At 35.5% G+C, this 20,656-nt stretch overlaps 5 protein-coding genes across 7 annotated transcripts in view; 2 read left to right on the forward strand and 3 right to left on the reverse strand.

Annotated features, from left to right (window-relative positions):
* Positions 1–5,718: 5,718 nt before the first annotated feature.
* Positions 5,719–9,415, reverse strand: DNAlig4 (DNA ligase 4). Its single transcript, XM_014248207.3, has 8 exons — positions 9,159–9,415; positions 8,969–9,101; positions 8,736–8,903; positions 7,764–8,683; positions 7,251–7,697; positions 7,049–7,192; positions 6,585–6,992; positions 5,719–6,520 (listed from the first exon to the last, which is right to left on the reverse strand). The coding sequence occupies exons 1-8, from the start codon at positions 9,330–9,332 to the stop codon at positions 6,149–6,151; spliced, it is 2,766 nt and encodes a 921-aa protein (XP_014103682.2). The 5' UTR covers positions 9,333–9,415; the 3' UTR covers positions 5,719–6,148.
* Positions 9,416–9,496: 81 nt separating this feature from the next.
* LOC106627932 (mpv17-like protein 2) lies at positions 9,497–10,644 on the forward strand. Its single transcript, XM_014248266.3, has 2 exons — positions 9,497–9,620; positions 9,777–10,644. Exon 2 carries the CDS (start codon positions 9,813–9,815, stop codon positions 10,395–10,397), a length of 585 nt encoding a protein of 194 aa, XP_014103741.2. The 5' UTR covers positions 9,497–9,620; positions 9,777–9,812; the 3' UTR covers positions 10,398–10,644.
* Positions 10,645–11,469: 825 nt separating this feature from the next.
* On the reverse strand, positions 11,470–13,647 carry Ing3 (Inhibitor of growth family, member 3). The gene is made up of 4 exons (XM_014248218.3): positions 13,486–13,647; positions 13,214–13,285; positions 12,226–13,153; positions 11,470–12,165 (listed from the first exon to the last, which is right to left on the reverse strand). Exons 1-4 carry the CDS (start codon positions 13,511–13,513, stop codon positions 11,628–11,630), a joined length of 1,566 nt encoding a protein of 521 aa, XP_014103693.2. The 5' UTR covers positions 13,514–13,647; the 3' UTR covers positions 11,470–11,627.
* Positions 13,648–13,984: 337 nt separating this feature from the next.
* LOC106627915 (serine-rich adhesin for platelets) overlaps positions 13,985–20,656 on the forward strand; it is a 70,610-nt gene continuing 63,938 nt past the window's right edge. For all 3 annotated transcript variants that reach the window (XR_001331175.3, XR_004977193.2, XM_070110267.1), the window contains exon 1: positions 13,985–15,420. Coding sequence is in view for 1 of the 3 variants with exons in the window: in XM_070110267.1 (XP_069966368.1) it covers positions 14,512–15,420 (909 nt within the window). In the remaining 2 variants the exon portion in view is untranslated. The remainder of the gene's footprint in view (positions 15,421–20,656) is intronic.
* Positions 16,887–20,656, reverse strand: part of LOC118681454 (uncharacterized) — a 49,260-nt gene continuing 45,490 nt past the window's right edge. The window contains exons 10-11 of the mRNA XM_036366152.2: positions 20,491–20,644; positions 16,887–17,844 (exon numbers count right to left, since the gene is read on the reverse strand). Coding sequence (XP_036222045.2) covers positions 17,079–17,844; positions 20,491–20,644 — 920 coding nt within the window. The 3' untranslated portion in view covers positions 16,887–17,078. The remainder of the gene's footprint in view (positions 17,845–20,490; positions 20,645–20,656) is intronic.

Here is a 20,656-nt window from a genome sequence, read left to right on the forward strand (position 1 = left end):
TTTATTTATATAAATATTGATATAGACTATATGAAATATTTATATTTATACCCTGAACAGGGTATATTTAGTTTGCCACGAAGTTTGTAACACCCAGAAGAAAACGTCGGATACCCTATAAAAAATATATATAAATGGTCAACATGATGAGCTGAGTTGATTTAGCCAGGTCCCTTTGTCTGTATATACGCAAACTAGTCCCTCAGTTTGTGAGATATCGATCGAAAATTTTGCACCTGTCCTTTTCTTATTACGAAGCTGCTCATTTGTCGGAACGGCCGATATCAGACCACTATAGCATATAGATGCCATACAAATTGAACAATCGGAATCAAACTTTTTTATTTGACGGCGTATCTTCACGAAATTAGGCATGATTTATTGCTTAAGGCAACAATGTATTCTCCGAAAAAATTGTTCAGAACAGATCCCTATATCATATATTGGTATATTTCCAGGAAAATGCATGTATATCTATAGTGCATTTAATCCCTGGATCCTTGGAGCTAAGCTTTGAACAGTTATGAATATTTATCATTGTAGGTCCACCTATACCTATAGCATTGCGTATAGTATAAACATATATACGATATTATAATTTGTACTAGATACTAGATACAGCGGAAGGCCCCAAACTGTATTTTCTGAAAGCAACGAAAAAAAAAACGCGAGAGAAAATATTCTTTTCTTATACCTTTAGTAAAACTTTGAAAACTATTGTATTTCAATGTATTATTTGAATCTATGATTTTTCTCCCAAAATATCTAATAAGAAGCTTATTCAAATGAGAATGCTAAAATATTGGTTTTAGAATAAGGTTAATATAAAATTATTCCTTGAAATGAATTAATGAAAATTTTATTTTATTACATTACAATACTTCGCTACACCAAACAGATAATTAATTGTTTAACAATTTCAATTTAAATATTATGATATTCTCGTAGAGTAGCAGTTCTACAGAACAATTATAAGGGTATTACTAGCAGCCTCTGGCACTATAGCCTTCAAATGTTCTTCGAACGTTTTAAAAATGGCGACATGTGAACGATGCATATTTCAACATCTCCAACGATTTGAAAGGTTTCCGTTTCTAACAAATTCAATCAAAGCAATGACAGTTGTTGCTATTTCCGACATTAACGTAATCTATCTAAGCGTGATGTGAACGGTTCCGGGAACATTATACTTTGCTTGCTATTTGCTTATCTAGCTGGTAGGCTGACAAGTTAGTGTCTTTTCCGACGCCACTGGAACTGAATCTATATACGATTGTGGTCTTTTGAGTAACACAAGGTTTATCCGTTCTCTTAAATATATGATGCATTATGCAATCAGAGTTATCAAAGCTCTACAAGCCAACACTTTCGATAATTAAGAATCACATTATTGAAAAATGCGCAGAAACGGTATTCGAATTCGACGCTTTGTTCGATTACTCAGCAGATTTTAGCAAAAAACATATATAATTGCTCTTTGTTATATTTCCGTGTTTTATTCAGTTCGATTCACCATCTTTGACAACAAATAACATCGATGAGATGTTTAACACATTCCACTTAGCTGTTAAAGAAGTAGATACTTTAGCTGCAAGTGTTATTAAAAAAAATTCTGTTAAAAATAAACACAAATTGAAATTTGTATGCGTTTTCTAGTTTTGCAATAAATTATTTTTCTTTAAGCTTATTTAGTCAAACAACAGGGAAGATGATGTTAAAGCACATTGAACTTTTTGCTCTTCAAAATCATTTAGGTCTAGACGATGTTTCGAAAGTAACCTGTTTTTAGTTTCTTATATAAATTATGCCAATACTACATATGTATATACATAAACATACATATATGTATGTATGCATATGTACCAGTTCTAGTTTTAAAAAGATCCCCGAATTGTATAGTTTTTGTACCAAGCCATTTTTGTTTTTTTAATTCAGTATAGGTAAGAATTTGTATTCCATGAAGATGATAATAGCCATAAGTGTGTAAATGAATATACATGCATATGTATGTATATGTGAGCTTGTAATATTCGTAAACTTGTCAATTAATGTATAATTAATTGAAAGAAAAAATTACAGAAGGACAAGCACGAAATTTAAATAATAACTAAATTTTAGTTTATTTTTATGCCACAACGTCATTTTGTTAACATTCTAATTTTGTTAGCTTAACGGTTTTTTGTAGTATATTTCTAGAGATAGAATTCATGCTTGTTACAACGAATGAACCGGATTGAACTATATATGGTATAATAAAATATATTGCAAAATGTTTTCGAATGCTATATTGTAACTGGTTGATTACAAACTTCACAACAGGTTTCTTATAAATAGTTAAATTCAGTGCGAACCCTAGTACTTATGGAGGGTATGTTTTCTTTTTTGAACATGTGGTTTTCAAGAAGAAATGAAATGCATATAATTTAATATTTTGGCCAAGAATTTAGCTTTATTATAAAGATAAGGGTTTGCCATTATGTTTTAAAAACGAACGCAAGTGAACACCGCGGCTGGCTCGAATAAGTTCTAGCCGAAAGGCCCAATTTTGGATCCCTTTTGCAAAAATTGGGGTCGTATGTTAGCAATAACGCTCCGAATATTCTCTTCCAAGGCGTCAATCGCCTCGGGCTTATCTGCAGAGATAAGCAACATCACATAACCCCACCAAAAATTGTCTTGCGTTTTAAGTTGACTATTACTTTATGGCCGTCTTCATTTTTGAAAAAAAGTCTCAACAATGGCTTCCATTAAGGGGATGGACACAGCTTCAATTGCTGGGCGCGATGGCGGGTGGACTGATTTGGATCTTCTTCGATACTCTGCCCCACACCAGCAATAGGGTCTTCGGTATGCACTTACGGCGTCTCTGAGGATTCGCAATATTCACTAGAGTAAACGTTGGTAATAAATTTGCACGATTTGCAAACGTTGTTCCAGAGTAGGTAGCACTTGCCGATCCAAACAGGGTTAGATCGCCGAAATAACAGCCCTTGGCCGGATAAAATCCGGTTCAATTCCGGTAACGAAGAACTGGCTGCTAGGAATTGGTCGAGAGTAGGTCGGTCAATGTGGTAAATTTGAAGATTCTAAATCGAACCACAACAATTTAAAAATATAACATTTTAGCCAAACTTCTCTGAAAAATATCTTATGAGGCCAAAGAACACAAATAGCCCCAATAATGAAAAAAGCAGTATAAGTAAAAGGTGGATCGAACCAAAAATTAATATATTCTGTATAAAACATATAATTATATATTTGCTCATAATTTTACATAACACGTACGAAGTAGATTATCACAATATATCTATAAAATTTGGCCGAGTTCAATAACTAATTCAAGTATTAAGTGAACCATGTCGTTCTAGTCGTGATATACCCAACATACATATGTATGTAATACTTCTAGGAATTTATTTTCGCGAAATTTTTCAATATCGTCTTTAGTCAATCTCCTCGACAATCGATAGATTTTTCCAGCTTGAACTTAAGAATTATTATTTTGAAAATGTAGCTGCATTTTTGTAAGGGTCAGTACCTTCTTTTGTTCGGTGAACAGTGAAATTATCAATAAAATACTTCTGTGAAATCTTTCTGCTGCCTGTGAGCTTAAAAGTCAATTCAAATTTCATCCCTATTAGCTGTCAATCACATATTAGCCAGAGTGATCTTAAGACGTTCTCTCTCTTTAAGGTATATAAGAAAGCGACCTTCCGCTAATGTTGTAATGCTGCTTAATGTTGTCTACATGTTGCATCTGGATCGTAAATCACCCGAGGCGCACAAAGCACCGTAACTCAATACCAGCTCCCAACAAAGTATCACATTAACATTAGTGTATACATATAACTTTATGTCACTTAAACGTCGCCAATAAAGGCTTGTGTGCTTATGGCTCCTTACTTGAAAAATTCGCATAACACCTTGTCAACTACCTTCCCGCCAACAGGACGTGGAGAGCTAGAGTTTCATGATAGAATCCAAACAGATTGCGTTCTGCAAACTACAGGGAACTAAACTCACATTTATCCATCATTGAGGACCGCTATAATTTCTTATTAGATCCACTAATTAACTACGTCGAAAAACTGTCTTGATTAACTTCCGTCAGATGATAAAATATAACTTTATAAATTCGGATACAATAAAGGAAAACAATGCTGTTGGGATCAAAACGTGATTTTTTAAGTTTATAATATCGATGGCAAAAGTTTTAAAAAGGACTTTGCTTTAATTAAAAAGCATCTAGGACTTGGAAATATTATATACAGCTCGAAGGAGTGAATCAATGATTTAGTATAAGCTAAATCATATTTATAGAAATTTAAAATTTTCATCAAGATCATTTACAAACATTGAGGCTTGTGAGGCTCGTATATGGGACAATAGGTAATTTTTTCTCTTGCCACGGTTTTCCAATTCATTTGTTAACACGACAATCTAGTCTACGTAACCCGAACGGACTCGGTTTTATATCCAAAGAAGGACTGTCAACTCGGCAGTATTCTTTATGGGCTTATATCCACTTGCATGTCAGAAAGACATTTTCTTAAAAAAACAAATAAAAATGATATACATTTACAAAAATTATTGTATTTTAATAATCGGTGATTCATTTTGAGAAGTTTTGGATTCTCTGGCTACAAACCTAAAAGAAAATATTATTACAATAGATGAATACAGCTGATAATTGAAGGACTAGTTAAAATTTGAATATTTGACAAAATGGCTTACCAAAAAAGTAATTTTTGGTGAAAAAATTTACACTTCGGAGTGGCTTTAAAATTCGAAATTGTTATCAAAAATCTTATTCCTTCGATCATTACCTAACAAATATATATAAAAAGCCGATCGGTTCAGCTATTTCGAAGGTTTTTCCTCAGCGACTCTGAAAAAAGTGTTTCGAGAAATCGCGTATAAATTTTTAGGAGTAGATTACACCAAGTTAAAATTTGTTTACAAATATTCTCATATCTCCAAAACTATTTGCCGGGTCAACTTCAAATTTTCGGATAATATTTTCAAAATTCATAAAGCGGCCTACCAGAAGTGTTATGAAGATTGGAAAAAAAGGTGGCATATGTGTATCGCCTCTAATGGTGACTATTTTGAAGGGGATAAAATAAATATTGAAGAATAATTAACCGTTTTTGTTTTATTGAGCCAGTCTCGTTTATATTTGAGCAGAAGGTACATACTTATGTGTGTATGTACATAACTCATTATACATATGCACATATATGTATGAATATAACAGCCAAATCTTTAATAAACTGAATAGAATTTGTTTGTTTTATTTAATTTGTCATTTAATTTATATGTAAATTTATCAGTATGGTTTGTTGTATTTTTTCGAGTTTATAAAAGAGCTTTTTATTTATTTTTACTATATAACCTGAACAGGCCACGACAGAGACCCGACAAATTATATACATATGTAAATAATCAGCATGACGAGCTGTCCGTCTGTATATACCCGAACCCGTTTGAGATATCGATCTGAAATTTGGTACACGTCCTTTTTTCTCAAGAAGCTGCTCATCGGAACGATCGGAATCAAGCGCTTGTATGGAAAACTTTTTTATTTGAAAAGATGTCGTCAAGAAATTTGGCATGGATTATCGCTAAAGGCAAGAGGTGTAAACTCCGAAGAAATTGTTTAGATCGGATTGGATCGGATCAGAAAAATGCCATACAAACTGACCGATTGAAATCAACTGAGGTTTTTTCTTGTTTTTATTTCTGCTTTTAAATGTTTTTAGAATATTGTGACAATATTGTGTCTGCGTACAGCTTGCCTTAATCCACAGTTGGACCTTAAAAAATTAATATGTTTCTACATACATATATAGAAAAATTAAATTATATAGCATATATGTATGTATTTTAATAGCAGTGAATATTGTCACTTAATAATTATAAATATTAGTGATTTTCTAAATTGTTAGACTTTTGACTATAAATTTTAATTAAAAATAATTGGCATATAAAACAATAGAAGACATATTTTCAAAAACTTGTAATACAAACGTGTATAATAAAGAACTAAATTTGCAACTTTTGAAAAAATTTACAATAATACACTACAAAAATTCAACAACAGCTTTGCAACTTGCACAAACACATATACAATATTGATTATCTAAAATTAAATTTCGTTCCACATATATTCAAGTATATCAAGTTTCCTTTTGGCGCGTTGTGAATGTAATATCCAGGCAATGTTAACGACATAAAGGTTGCCCAAATAATCTTTGAAGTGCTTTGAAATCCACGCTTTCAATTTAACTTTATCAATTATATTTATATTGACCAGTACATATTTAATACTTTGAAAGTTGCACACATTTACTTCAAAGCACTTGCCGCCAAAATACTGGAAAATTAATTTCGCCAATTCCGTTTGCTTATCTATGCTAAAGAATACAGCATTACAATTTGTAAAATAATCGACGGATTCATCAAATAACATCGTTTCAAGTTCTTCTAAGTCGGCGGATGATGGCTCCGCGACAGCGATCTTAAAATAAGCAAATTTCAAAAATAAAGTTCAAAAAACCAGATGTGGACCGATTAATACTTACGTCTTCAATTTTTATGCCCTCCAGCACCCTAATTAATTGGTCAGCATTCGTGCACTCTGTGTATGAATCACCGTATTTATCAAATATTTTGCGGAATTCGGATTCCAGCTCGTTGGTTATGCAAATCATGTCAATTGGAGTTAGTTCCAACTCTTGCTTATCACAGGTGTGCACCAGCCAGCTTAGTTTGGCAATATTGTAACGACGCGATTTGCACAAAGTCTCCACCCGAAATGTTATATCACCCGCCACCGATATGCATTTAGAGTCCTGTATGGGATTCTCGACTATTTTGCCGCCATTGGTGACCACCAATGCTTTGAGTGCCTCAGGCGTGTAACCGGTTTTCAAACTTGCGCTCAGTATGCAGAAAGAGAAGCCCTCGAACAAATTTGAGTATTGTTCTACCTGTGATGCAAATTTTGTTAGCAATTGCCTATGAGTGTATTGTACTGTTTTTTTACCTCATCTGGATTAAAACGGCGTTCATATGATAAAACGCCCAATTTGCGCCGCTCTGCCGCAGTTAATTTACGCTTCTTTTGTGGCAATGTCAAATCACTTAACTCCACATGTCGCTTGTGGATTTTTTTGATACCTCTTTCCCCCTAAGTATAGAAATCATACTTTATATGTTTTATTGTTGTAATAGCAAAGCATACGCACCTGTATCATTGCCATGTAATCATGCAACGAGAGACACTCGTGCCACAGTTTGTCGTTGCGCCACATTTCAACGCGCGGAAAATGCAATGACTTAGACAAAGCGAAAGCTGACGAAGGCGCTAAATCGGTGGCCCTGATTTGCAGTATGACTGATTTATTTGGTTCAATCCACACATCGGGCCTGCCTTCAGCACTGCTTTGCTTGTAATGATACCAACAAGGTGGTGGCTCTCGTTTACAATCCTGCCAATATTGTTTGAGTGCATCATTCAACGTTGCCCTCTGGCGTGTTCTATTGTCTACTTTGCCCACGCTATAAACTTCGTACTGTGTTTCGGCGTTGTACTTGAGTACGCCAAGCAAAAAGGATTGTATGAAAGTGCGCGCTCTATTGTAGAAACCACCTATGACTAGCAAATCAAATTCTGTGGTCAAGCCAGTAATGTACTGTTATAAAGAAAGAAAAATGTTACGACATACAAATAAAGAAAATAATTATATTTTCCAAATTACATCAGCTTTTATTTTGTACCAACCACCACCATTGCGTATGCCTGGTTTGTAAATGGAGTTTTGTTTTTTCAGCACTACCCCTTCCGCCTGCGCATTTAGTGCTTGCTGAAAAAGCTCTTGGAACTGTGCTGCTGTTGTTAATTTGATTGGACGCATTATTTGCAATATACCAGATTGCTCTGTGCTAATAAGTTCAACGACTTTTTGCCATCTCTGCACGTAGGGCATTTCCAGAAGGCTGCTACCGTTTAAATAGAGCACGTCATAGACCACGAAGCAAGGTCTCCAATTTAGTCTGTTATCCAAATGCTTGACGTCTGTATTTTCGCCTTTGTCACGATAGCATTTTTGCTGCATATCGTAGACCATCATTTCACCATCGAGGATTATTGATTGTAAATTATTTGGTAATAGTGGTTGAAGTAATGGTGTCAACTTTCCGGTCATGAAGTCTTCACCGAAACTAGCCGTGTAATCAATGCCATTACGTGAAATATATTTGAAATGCTCATTGGCGTAATGCAGTTGAAAACGTTCACCATCCATTTTTGTCTCCAAATAAAGCACGTCCTCAGCCATTAATTGCTCTAAGCTGCCATGAAACATTTCGCATAACATAGCTTGTATATGTTGAAAGGGTTGTACGATGTTATTTAGGTTGAATGTGTTGTTAGCATTTTTAGTTTCGTTTGGTTGTTCTGTTATAGATTCATTACTTATTTGGTTGTTTGCCACCAAACAGCACACACGTTTTAAATTTGAGCAACGTCTATGGAGATCTCTTGCTTGGGGATGCATGAGCGTGAAAATGCGTTGTTCACCTATTCCCAGATGCATGTTCTTTAGCAGTAAACGTATGAACCAAATTTGCTCTTGAGCCGATGCTACCTCTGCTAGGCTGGTTAATATCTTTTTCGTATCTACAAGCGAAGCAAGCGGTAAGTAAAGAAGTGTCATTAATCAAATTATCACCTTGGCGATCACCCTCTGCTATAGTATCTAACATTTGATGCACATCATAAAGCGATAGTTCACTAAGGTCATTATTGCATCGAGGCATCAACACTGTGTACAAGATGTCTCCATAATCATTGCCAGGACCGTTATATGTGCGCGCTTGTAAACGCTGTGCATCGCTGGCTAGTTGAATATATTACAATCTTTTATAGCAGTTAAAATATTAGAAATGCGAATAGCACACATACAATCTTTATTTAGTTGTAACACTTCTGTATATACACAACCAAGCGTTGTTATTTGGAGTCCATATGCTTTACGAGACATATCCTCGCGGGGTATTAAACATCTAAGGATGCAAAAGAAACTGGTACCACCCTCCTACATAATAAAAAAAACAAGCTTAAAGTAAACAAATGTTGGCATATAAGTAGTTACCTCCGGATCTGCTGCAGTGAGTCCCACTCTATCACGGAATATTTGCCGAAACTTTTGAAATGAATCGTAATAGCGACGTATTAGCTTTTCTTTTGACGCTTGATTTGTAGCCTTTTTTATTCTCTGTAGCATAATACACGTATCCGAAAATTTTATGTTTCTCGATATATCCATCTTGTGAAATTACACTTTGTTTACGCATTTAACCGTTTACATACGGCACCACAACTTTTTGACGAACAGGAAAACAGCTGTTTCTTGTTTATTAAATAAAGGTGGCAGTGTTCATTGCTTACATCTATTGCTGTCTACCGAAAAAAGTCTTATTGGCACGTGTTGTGTAGTTGTTGCTTTTTTCCTTTTTGATATTTGTGATCGGTGGTCTTGGCGTTTTGATCCGGATTTTAATTTACTAGACGTGGTGCTGAGGATTTTAGGGCGCAAGTGCGCAGCGCCCTAAAGGTACTTGTGTTCTTTTAACTGAATTTTCGACACACCAGCAACAGAGAAAGATTAACATATATATTGAAACAAAAACAAAAACACAACACACAACCAAAATAATATTACCATAATTGCCGAATTATTTGGGTTTATATAATTTCAATAAAATTGAAGGTCGCACAAAAAAGAACAACATCAAAACCACTTTCAATGGCACCTACTGCAGTCCTTGCAATACGGAGCGTAGCGTTAAAGTCCATGAATTTCTTCCGTGAAATACACAAACGAGCGTTTAGTAATAAATTCTTACTTATTACCAATGTCGGCATTTCGTTGAGCCTAAGTACAGCAGGCGATCTGTTAGAACAACATTACGAAATGTATAGCGGCGATTTAAAGGAATGGGACAGAACACGTACTACTAATATGGGCATTTCCGGTGTGGGTGTTGGCGTAATCTGTCACTATTGGTATAAGTTCCTAGATCGACGCATGCCAGGTCGCACAATACGCGTAGTTATGCAGAAAATTGTTTTAGATCAATTTATTTGTTCACCAATTTACATATCCGCCTTTTTCATGACAATGGGCGCACTAGAAGACAAATCGATTGAGGACACTTGGCTAGAGATGAAGCAAAAGGCTTGGAAACTGTATGCGGCTGAATGGATGGTCTGGCCACCGGCACAATTTGTAAACTTCTATTGGCTGCCCACACGGTATCGTGTATTCTACGATAACATCATAAGTTTGGGCTATGACGTTTATACATCGCAAGTGAAAAACAATGATTAAACAACCCATCTGTGCTTTTATGTATGTACACATAATGAAATGTTCATCAGATAAACATTTTTATTGAAATCATATGTGACAATATAAATGTTTATACTAAGCAAATGAGGCACTTTAAGCAATCGTGAGCTGTGAAAATTCTCAGTGGATTTGTAACATGTTCGAGCTTTTCTCTACATATTATTAACTGTACACTTTTATGTTTTATAAAAGACCAAAATAAATATTTTTTACAGAAAGGCATCAAGGAACTAGCGCTTTGTACAATAATTTAAAAAAAGAAAGAAGACAGCTGTGTATCACCTTATGTGCGTACGAGAAAACGATAAAAATTAAATGTCTTCTCAAAAAGTTTTCATTATGTTATTCAATTTGAGAGAATATTTACGTGCGAGTAAAACAAATTGGAAAATCCGTTTATGTCTTTTTTCTATCGGCTCGCCAGAATCGCTTTTGGCAAGAAATATTTGTTTTACACGAACACAGGAATATCATTTATATTAAGTGGAGTTGCGGACATCATAGACCAAAGCTACGAAAAGTATTCGGGTAAACGTAAGGAGTGGAGTGCTAGGCGTACGTTCAGCATGTGTGTTGCTGGTCTCTGTAGCGGTGTTGTGTGTCATCACTGGTACATATATCTTGATAAACGTTTTCAAGCTACAAATTTGAAGACCGTGATGATGAAAATTGTGCTAGATGAGGTGATTTGTTCACCAGTGTACTTAACTGTTTTTTTCACAACGTTAGGTTACATGGAGGGCCATTCTATTGAGGAGTCTTTACAACAATTGAGAAAGAAAATGTGGAAAATATATCGTTTTGAGTGGATGCTTTGGCCGCCCGCGCAATTTATAAATTTTTATTTTCTTCCCACTCAAGTACGTGTTCTGTACGTTTATATGATCAGTATAATACATATAACATATACGGCACATGTTACACACGAGAGTAATTAAACAGACTATTCTATAATACCAAAAAATAAGGGTAAAGAATAAACACTTCCATAAAAAGAGCAGTTTGCAACAAACAGTACGATCCATTTTTTTTAAATAAAGCAAACGATGTATACGATGGCTAATGAAATTTTATTAATTTGATTCCAAGTGCGCTAACAACATTGAATAGTTCATTTCAATATAATATGTATATATACCATAACTTTCTCAATTGGCAAACTTTGAATTGAGTTGTGGTTTAGAAACAAACTTTTCAATTTCAGCATAATTAGTTTTTCCTATTCCCACGCCGGCGCATAGATGCTGTACATTTAGGACAATACCACTTGCCTTTTGGTGGTTGTGTAATACCCACACATGGGTAATGGAACCATTCGTATGGGCAAGCATCGTTATCACAAGCGACCATGTCACCATATGAAACTTGATTACAAGTACAGTAACGTGGTTCATTTGGATCGTATGACCATTCACCCTCAGGCGTTTGTTCCACCACTAGACCGTTTTCATTAATACTTATGTTAGTGGCAGGCGTAAGAGTGTTTGATGAGATCGAAGATGCAACCGAGCTGGCACGATTCGTGGCTGCTGCGGCAGATGTAGAAGCCGCGCCCACTCCTATTGTGGACAAACCAATTGCGGGCACACCAAGACTACCAACAGTTGCTAAATTAGACGAAGACGGCAGCATGTCTACAGAGTCTACACTCACAGAGGACGACGATGATGCCAGCGATATGGCAGATGAAGGAGCACTGCTGCTACCAGCGCTATTAGTATGCGTAATACTGTTGGCATTTATTTTTCTGAAATGAACGTGTATTTAAGTGAAAATTTTTTGCTTTTCAAATATATATATTACACACTTTTTCTGTTTTTTCTCAACCCCTGTAGATTGGAGCGTTGTCTGCGCAGCTGCGCTTGCAGCATTTGCAATATCACGACTGATCCAAAATTCCGGTGGCCCACCACCAGCGCCATGTATTGCCTCATAACTGGCCTTAAGGCTAGCCGTACGGCGACCTTGAGGCATTTGTTGTGTTGCCACTATGGCTTGACTGGCAGCTGCAGCGATCGCGTTCGATGCAGATCCTCCTAATTGTTGTAAATTATAAGCAACAGCAGTGGGATTGCCTGCAGTAGCCACAGATGCGCCCGCGGTATTTAGCACTGCATGCGTACTTATACCTGGTGTTATAGGACGAACTACGGCAACCGGTGGCGTATTAGGTGTTAAACTGTTTCCTAAATTTGGACGTTTCTCCGGTAGAAGCGCCAAATTTGTTGTACTATCCCTGCGTTTTTCCGGTTTGGGCGTACGATATCGATCCTTTGTGGTTGTAGTTGGTGTAGTCGAAAGTGATAAACCACTTATGTTACTGCTTGGCACCCCCAGTATGCCATGACTATTTGTTGTTGCCGCTGTCGCGATCGATCCATAATATCTATTCTCTTTTTGTGTAACACCAATTACATTTATCAATGCCGTGGCTGCACTTGAACCACCATCTAACTCTAACGAACGCTTTTCTAGTATTTCTGTTATACCATTATTATCGGCTTCCAGTTCACACTTAAACTTGAATAGTTCACTGTCCAATCGGCGTAGATAACGCTCCACCAAATCATGTATTTGTGTGGCAATGTTTACTTTTTCATCAGCGTCTTCCAATACTTTGTAGTATTCTTTACGAAGATTTTGAAACTCTGAATCCGCAGGTTCGTTTTGTAATTCTCCACGTTTGCATTGTTGGAAAAATGTACGAGTTTTTTTCTCCAAAGAATCCATGCTATCTGTGGAAAAATAATATTTTGAGTTCTCTAATAAATGCATAAACAAATAATAGTTATTACTCTGCACTGTTAAATCCAATTCACGCATCTCTGTAAATCGGTCTCGAAGCTCCTGTGGCAAGTGCTCGATCACTAGATTTGTAAAAATTTTAGTAAGAATATTACTATTTATTGTTTACCAATGTTGCGGGTGCAGTACAAACAAAAATCAAAATATAAACAAAACACATCAAAATAAACAAAATTTGGTAAATCCATAACCTCTAAATTTGTTTTGCTGGCTCATCAGAGCACACCGTGGCCTTTAATTCTGATTGCGTTAATAAACTTACTTTCCAGATAATCTTCGAGATACAGCATGATTGCAGATTATTTATATATGAGTTTGAGAAAATTATTACAACTTTTATTAATAAATTGTATTTTTATATCAATAAGAACTTAATAAATCACTAATAACACCTTTTCCAACAGATCTGTCAAAAGAAAAACATGACATTTTATAGGGTTGCGGTGAAGGAAAATATCACCAGTAGTGTTGTAAATGGCATTAAGCATTAAATGATATCAGAGTTTAATAAAACCAATTGGTAATTTTCGTAAGAAGAGCTGTTACTGTCACAAATATTTTATCAGATGGATTATCCATATTGATGATTTTTTAAACACAATTTAAACAAATTTCTGATATAAATACAAATTCGACGAAAAAGCAAAACATCTCTTATAAATTGAATTTAAAATTTCGTGTTATTACGAGATTAAAGCTGCAACCCTGTAAACCGATTCGACTTCGTTTAATGGTAATTCATCATTTTATAAACGAGTGGCAAGCGTCGCTACGGTTTGTATCCCAACAACACCAATAACAAAACAAATAAATATAACAAAGTCAAAAAATTGAATCGTCGAAAGGATAATTGACAAAATACAAACAAGATTTCGTAGGACACAGGACAAGTGTTTTACTGCTACTCGGGTATTCCTTCGTATGGGTGTTTATACGAAATTGTCTCTAAGCATTCGGTTGTGAATGTTCTTTGCGCGAAGACTGTGTTAAAAAATAGCTGGTATTTTTGTCAAAATAATTGGAAATACTTAATATTATGTTTTCTTATGGTGGAAGTGTTGTGTGCAAACGTTAAAAAGTGTTCTGTTCAAAATATCAGCATGTGTAAAAAAAGTTGAGTGAAAAGTTTTATGTAGGTAACTTGAAGTTCGGTTTTCTGTAGACGTAAATTAATTGAATTTCGAATAAACTTTTTCCTCTTTCTGGCCCAATTTGAATTTTGTTGTGCTTTAGTGCTTCAATTACAATATTGTACAAAATTTTACTTACGGAAGCTTTTAAATAAATTATGTCCAAAGTGTTGACTCAACAAAATGCCCTGCCTACACAGCAGCTCAAAAAAATTGAAAATCACAAAAAAACCACACCCACTGTACAAATGCTCAATAGCAATTGCAATAGTCTAAACAGTGGCATCAGTATGAGAGGCACAACCGCCAACTCCGTGGTTTGTTCCTCGGAATCTCCATCAACCTCTTCATCGCCCATTACAGTCGATTGCGACGATTTTACCAGCAGCTCTATATTGGAGTTTTTAGCAAGGGAACAAGAATGTTGCACTGAGGCAGACACAGAAAGTATTTTTCAAGAAGTGAGTCGATTGGCAGATAATTCAGACACCCGTAGTGTCGACGAAATTTTGCGTGAAGCTGAACTCCTAATGCAACAGTCAATCTTCGGATGCACGGACAGGGCAGCGCCATGTAAACAACTTAAAGTAAGTGGAGGCAACAAATCAAAAAGTAATCAACTGAATCAACCACAACCAAATTCTGCAGTACATGAACAAATTCAACAATCCCCAGTTGCCACACAAAATATCAAGTTAAATAGCAAGTATACAAAACGTATCGAAAATGTTAGTCCAACGCAGAAGCAAATGCAAACTGTGCCGCATACAAGACTGACAAACGGTAATTGTACACATAAAGAAAAAATGAAATCACAAAAAAACGGATTGGAATACAGTGTACTTGCAACGGCAGATGCTACACTTACAGCTACAAACACGCCACAGACACCAACTGCCGCCACGCCGATTGGAAACCAACGCTTTGACGCTTTTGTCGACAATTTACCATCGGTGTCTGTCATCTCTGAAGAGTCTACACCGAAGGATATGCAAACCATGATGTCCACTGATGCCGATGTTACTACAATGGCGTTGCTAAACGGCGACGACGATGACACCGACACGGTGAGTTCGGGGCGCCTTTACGCAAGCACATCCTCAAACGCCTAATGAAGCGGCAAATCGTTGAGTGTATGTGTGTACATTTAAACGCCTTTTAACTGAAACTCAATTAGGTCTATAAATACGAGTGCATGTGAAAAGATTTTTTTATTGCTGATATACACATCTAAATTTGTGTGTTTATTGAATTTTTCTGACATGACATATAGTTATATTAAATTAAATTATATTCGCAGAATTTTCATATTTAAAGAAGTGCATACTTTTATAATATTTAATGCCACATGAAATATATGTGTTTACTATTAAATATTAAACTATCAATTCCTAATGGCATTAGAAATAGCTTTTACAACAAGCGTTCCCTCCTTAATAGCGCTAATTAACGTCTAAGCTGTATTCACCACTATCACATAACTCGATGGTATAAGAATAAATCACGTTGTTGTTGTAACGGTTATCTAGTCCCCGCTTGGATGGTAAGTGATAGTTTGGTTGTCGTCGAGGTCATCTAACGGGAGGCCCAAGAAACGGGCTGTTTCGACTTGGTCGGACCATAGGGAAAAGGGTGTTAGATGAGTTGTTGGGCATGCAAAGAGGTGGTTAGTATCATGCGGGGCCTCATTGATTTGTTGCGGCTCTGTACCTAGGCAGTTATTGCGGTCGTGTGAGGAGTGAAGGAGCACAGACGGTCCAATGTGACGCCTAAAATTTTAGGGTTAGAATTAATCACGTCACACTTATTGCTAACCCAATCACTCGAGAAGCCACTTAGACTACCTAAAACATAATAATTTTGCTTAAACTCATGAATCTTGCCGATTACTGCTTTTATTTAATTTATCTAGAGATTACAAAGGCGATGTGACTCCTCCCAAGCCTAGAAAATTAACTCAATAGAATATTAAATATGTTTTAAGGTTATTTTTGCGATTTTTGATTCTGAAAACGACAATAAATGCCAAAATTTCGATTCAAATCAAGACCAATGCATATTGAACTGTTTATGGCTGTGCGATTTTTGAACCAGAAATGATCCACCAGGTGATGTACTGCATGTAGACTGGTAGATAGTTGAGGCGACTAATATCAATTACGACTATTTTAAGTGGTTGGCTGAAAGTATGACTGCCAAGTTGTTTCAACCTGAGTCTTGTAAAAGCTAGGCAATGCCTGTATAATTCCACCTTCCGTTCCTCTATAGAACTTCGATAATTTGCGTCCAACAACATGTTTTGTGTTACTACATGAATGCCTATTGGAGAACATCAAGTAAGAACTGCTACTATTGCGCCAAGATGAATCTCGTTAAGACCCAATAGTACGGTGTACTGGCGCGCAGGAGCTAGTTGCCCTTTTTTGTGAGCTCATCGGCTTTGCAATTTTTCGTGATAAGCTTTCGCCGTTTCAACTTGAAAGTTGTTTTCGCAGAGACACTGACCTTCTTGTATAATTATTTATTTAAAAGGTTCTACGTTTATCAATCGTATGGATTTTTATTGTTTCTTTTAAACGCATATATAATGTAGTATATATGCATATAGCTTATTGTTAAATTTGTCTGTATATATTTAGTTTTTTTTCTTTAAAACATTCACGCACACATCACACACACATGCCCTCACATATATACAGAAATACTTATAAAGAAATAAATTAGATTAAAGTTTAATAGCCTGAGCTACAGTTTCCACAACGATCAGGCCCTCCTCGGCAGTGCCGCGTATCTGCGACGGCGGTAGTTGAAAACCATAGTCGCCGGTATCACGCAACTCCACGGTATAAACATATTCGACATCACAAGCTGCGCGCGCCCAATCATCCGAACCGCCACCGGCAATACCCAAAAGTGCATACGTCACATCACTGCGATATACTGAGCCGGTCTTACTGAGAATGCGCTGTGCAGCCGTTTGGCCAACGCGTTGCAACGCGGCAGAATTCTTCACCTTCGCCGCTTTGTATGCCCACGGATGGACAATGAGTTGACCGTAACTGTGATAGGTCAAATAAGCTTCTAGGTTATGTTTGCGTCGTAACAGGAAATTCTCCACCGCCTTCGTTTCCAATTCAGAGGCGGCTATTGTGCCACGATATGTGTCACTACACGGATTTGTCGACGAGCCGCGTCCATTCCAATTAATATTGAAATTACGATTCAAATCGACACCAAAACAATTTGAATCTGAGTTACGTGACCGATTCTTACGCCACAATCTATTCACATTGCGACTGTAGACGTAGCCATCTGGATTCACAACGGGCATAAAGTACCAGGTGCGTTCCTTTATATAAGCTGGTTGCTCCCCCCATTTTAACAATATCTGATAAAGTATAAAAGTAACTGTTGCCGGACTGATCCACTCGCGTGCGTGAATGCCGCCATCGATCCAGATCTTTTTGTACTCACGTGGATTCTCCGAGATTCTGCGTAGAAAGAAAATATTATTATATTTGTTAGTACAAGTACGAGAAGTACGAGTTTGTGGCATTAATTAGGTAAAGACAATAGTGCAGTGAACTGATGAGCTGTTTTACTCATTTTAAATATTGCGATTTCACAAGTGCTTGCCTTTGGATCGAAAGGACATTAAATATTTATACCCTGAACAGTTCATATTAGGTTTGCCACAAACTTTGTAAAACCCAGAAGGAATTGTCGGAGACCCTATAAAATATATATATAAATGATCAACAAAACGAGCTGAGTAAATTTAGCTATGCCCATTTGTCTGCATATAATTGTACGCGAACCGCCATCGGAATCGCTCACAAACTGAACGTTCGATGTCATGTCCTTGTATGGAAAACTTTTTCATTTGAGACGATATCTTCACCAAATTTGGCATGGTTTATTGTCCAAGGCAACTCTACAAACTACATAGAAATTATTCAGATCGAATCACTACAGCATATAGCTGCCATACAAACGGACGATCGGAATCAAGTGTTTGTATGGAATTTTAGTGAAGTGTATTATAGTTTCAGTGCAACCGCAGTTAACGTTTTTTCTAGTTTCCTTATAATGTTAATCAAAGAGCCTAAAAATTAAATATATTATATTAATTTTTTTCCAATTTTGTGCTTTATGTATTTTGATTTCGGCTGTAAACAAAGCACAGCTTGCATGACAGGCATTTTGTTAATTTGGTTTAAGCAGAAAACATTTTAGACCAGTGCAGAAGCCTTTAAAAGTGATAAAAAAAAATCATATTAGGTTGAAACCCATCGGAAGAAAAAGATAAAATGACAAATATTAAGGGAAAAATAATTTACGGGCGATCTGAGTTCGGAAAAACGAAGGGGATGGCGTGGCTGAATTTTTAAGGAAGTAATAGTAATAACATCGGCGATTTACTTATTCACAATACAAAATAAAATAAAATATATATTTTCGAAAAATTAATTTTGCAAAAGCTAACAGCAAATCATCAGTAATATTTATAATTTTTCTATTTTGATAAATATTATTATAACATTCTAGTTGTTTTTATAAACATATTCTTCGTGTTGTTCCCTGCTCTTAATGTGCCCTGTATGTGTTAGCATACATATTTACAATCGTACATGTAGCTATACTAGCGGCCTTGATACGTAATGAATGTAATTTTCTCATTATGGTAATGGCTCCAATTCGTTCAAAAGTGTTTAACACATTTAGCGTGGCATAAAATTTAATTATCTCACCATTTGCAGCATTTCTGCGGTATTTTCCAATAACAATTGTGTGCTGAAAAGCACTGTTTGTCAACTACTACATAAATGCGCCGACATGTCACGGTGTTTGTTCTCAGAAAAGTTCGCAATTAAGGGAATTAGTAGTGACGCACTTTAAAAAAAAAATGGCTGCAAAATCAAAACAAAAAGCAACCAGAAGTTATATGTATATTTTTCATCTAGATAAAAATCCAAATTGTGTAAATAGTATACGACTACTTAATATTTTCAGATAATTTTAATAAATTGATTGTTAAAAATCTTGAGCCGCTCGCGGAATGAACGAAATTTAAGTTAAAAATCCAAGGCCAGTTGTAAATATTGAGGAGAGACAAGTACTCGGTATACTTTACAATTGTTGACATTAACACCAGTTTTATTCCTTATATTAATATTAATTAATTATTATTATAAATATTAATAATATATAGCCTTAAGCATACATTTATGAAACAAATGCCAATCTATTTTAAAACCCTAAAAAAACCTTAACTTTAATATCCTTCACAAATAAAAAAGTTTCCTTACAAGAATTTGATTTTGATCGATCAGTTTGTAGGCACCTGTTTGTTATAGTGGTCCGTTTGGAGAGAAAAGTATGTGTACAGAAATTTAGATAGTTATCTCAAAAATTAGTTCATGTACATATCATGTATACAAGTATACAGACAGACAGAGGACATGGCTTGATCGACTCAGCTCGTCACACTGCACATTTATAATTTTTTTATGAAATTAATTGAGTTATATATTTGGTAAATCAGCAACTATTTTAAAAAGAAAATTATCCATTATTAGTTTAATTTAATCTTTTTCAATCGATGCCTAAATTTAAATAATACCTTTACTCTGTAAATTTTATTTATACCTGCAAGTTTTCTTTAACTTCCATACTAATAAATTTATTGTAGATATTTCTTTTGCTTTATCTGTTTAATTGCTATAAAAATTCGTGGCAACTTTTCTTAAAGCTATTTTTAATAGACAATTTTCTTAGACCTCTTAAATTTAATGCATATGTTGCAATATTTTTTCCATGAATTTAATTAAATTAAATTTTCTATAAAATTGGCAACCCTTCTAAGAAGAAAATTGTCAACTATAAGTCTCTTTTAACCACTTTAATACGTTGCCCATGTTCTAATAATAAGTTTATCTTGTATTCCTCAAACCACTTGGTATCCCGCCTCAAAGAGTACTTTCAACTCTAAGCTTTCTTAAAACTCAAATTCAGGAAAAGAAAGAGTATTTTCTGTTTTTTTTTTCTGCTTACTACCTAATTTAAGCATGTATTTAAACTCGTAAACTCGTTTATATATTGTACTAATTTTCTTATAGAATTTTCGTTTCACTTACCTCAACACCTTCAGATCACGTCCCTCCGCTGTCTTTCCAATGGAGTACAAACGACAGATTTTCGGAAATTTGCTGCGTACTTCACGCATGAACGCATAAATCGTTTCCAAATCATGGTATTCCTTCCAATTAATACCGCTACGTGTTTGTTTCTCTGCAAAGAGTG

This window comes from Bactrocera oleae, chromosome 5, assembly GCF_042242935.1.
Source record: "Bactrocera oleae isolate idBacOlea1 chromosome 5, idBacOlea1, whole genome shotgun sequence".
In the NCBI taxonomy this organism is placed as follows: Eukaryota; Metazoa; Arthropoda; class Insecta; order Diptera; family Tephritidae; genus Bactrocera; species Bactrocera oleae.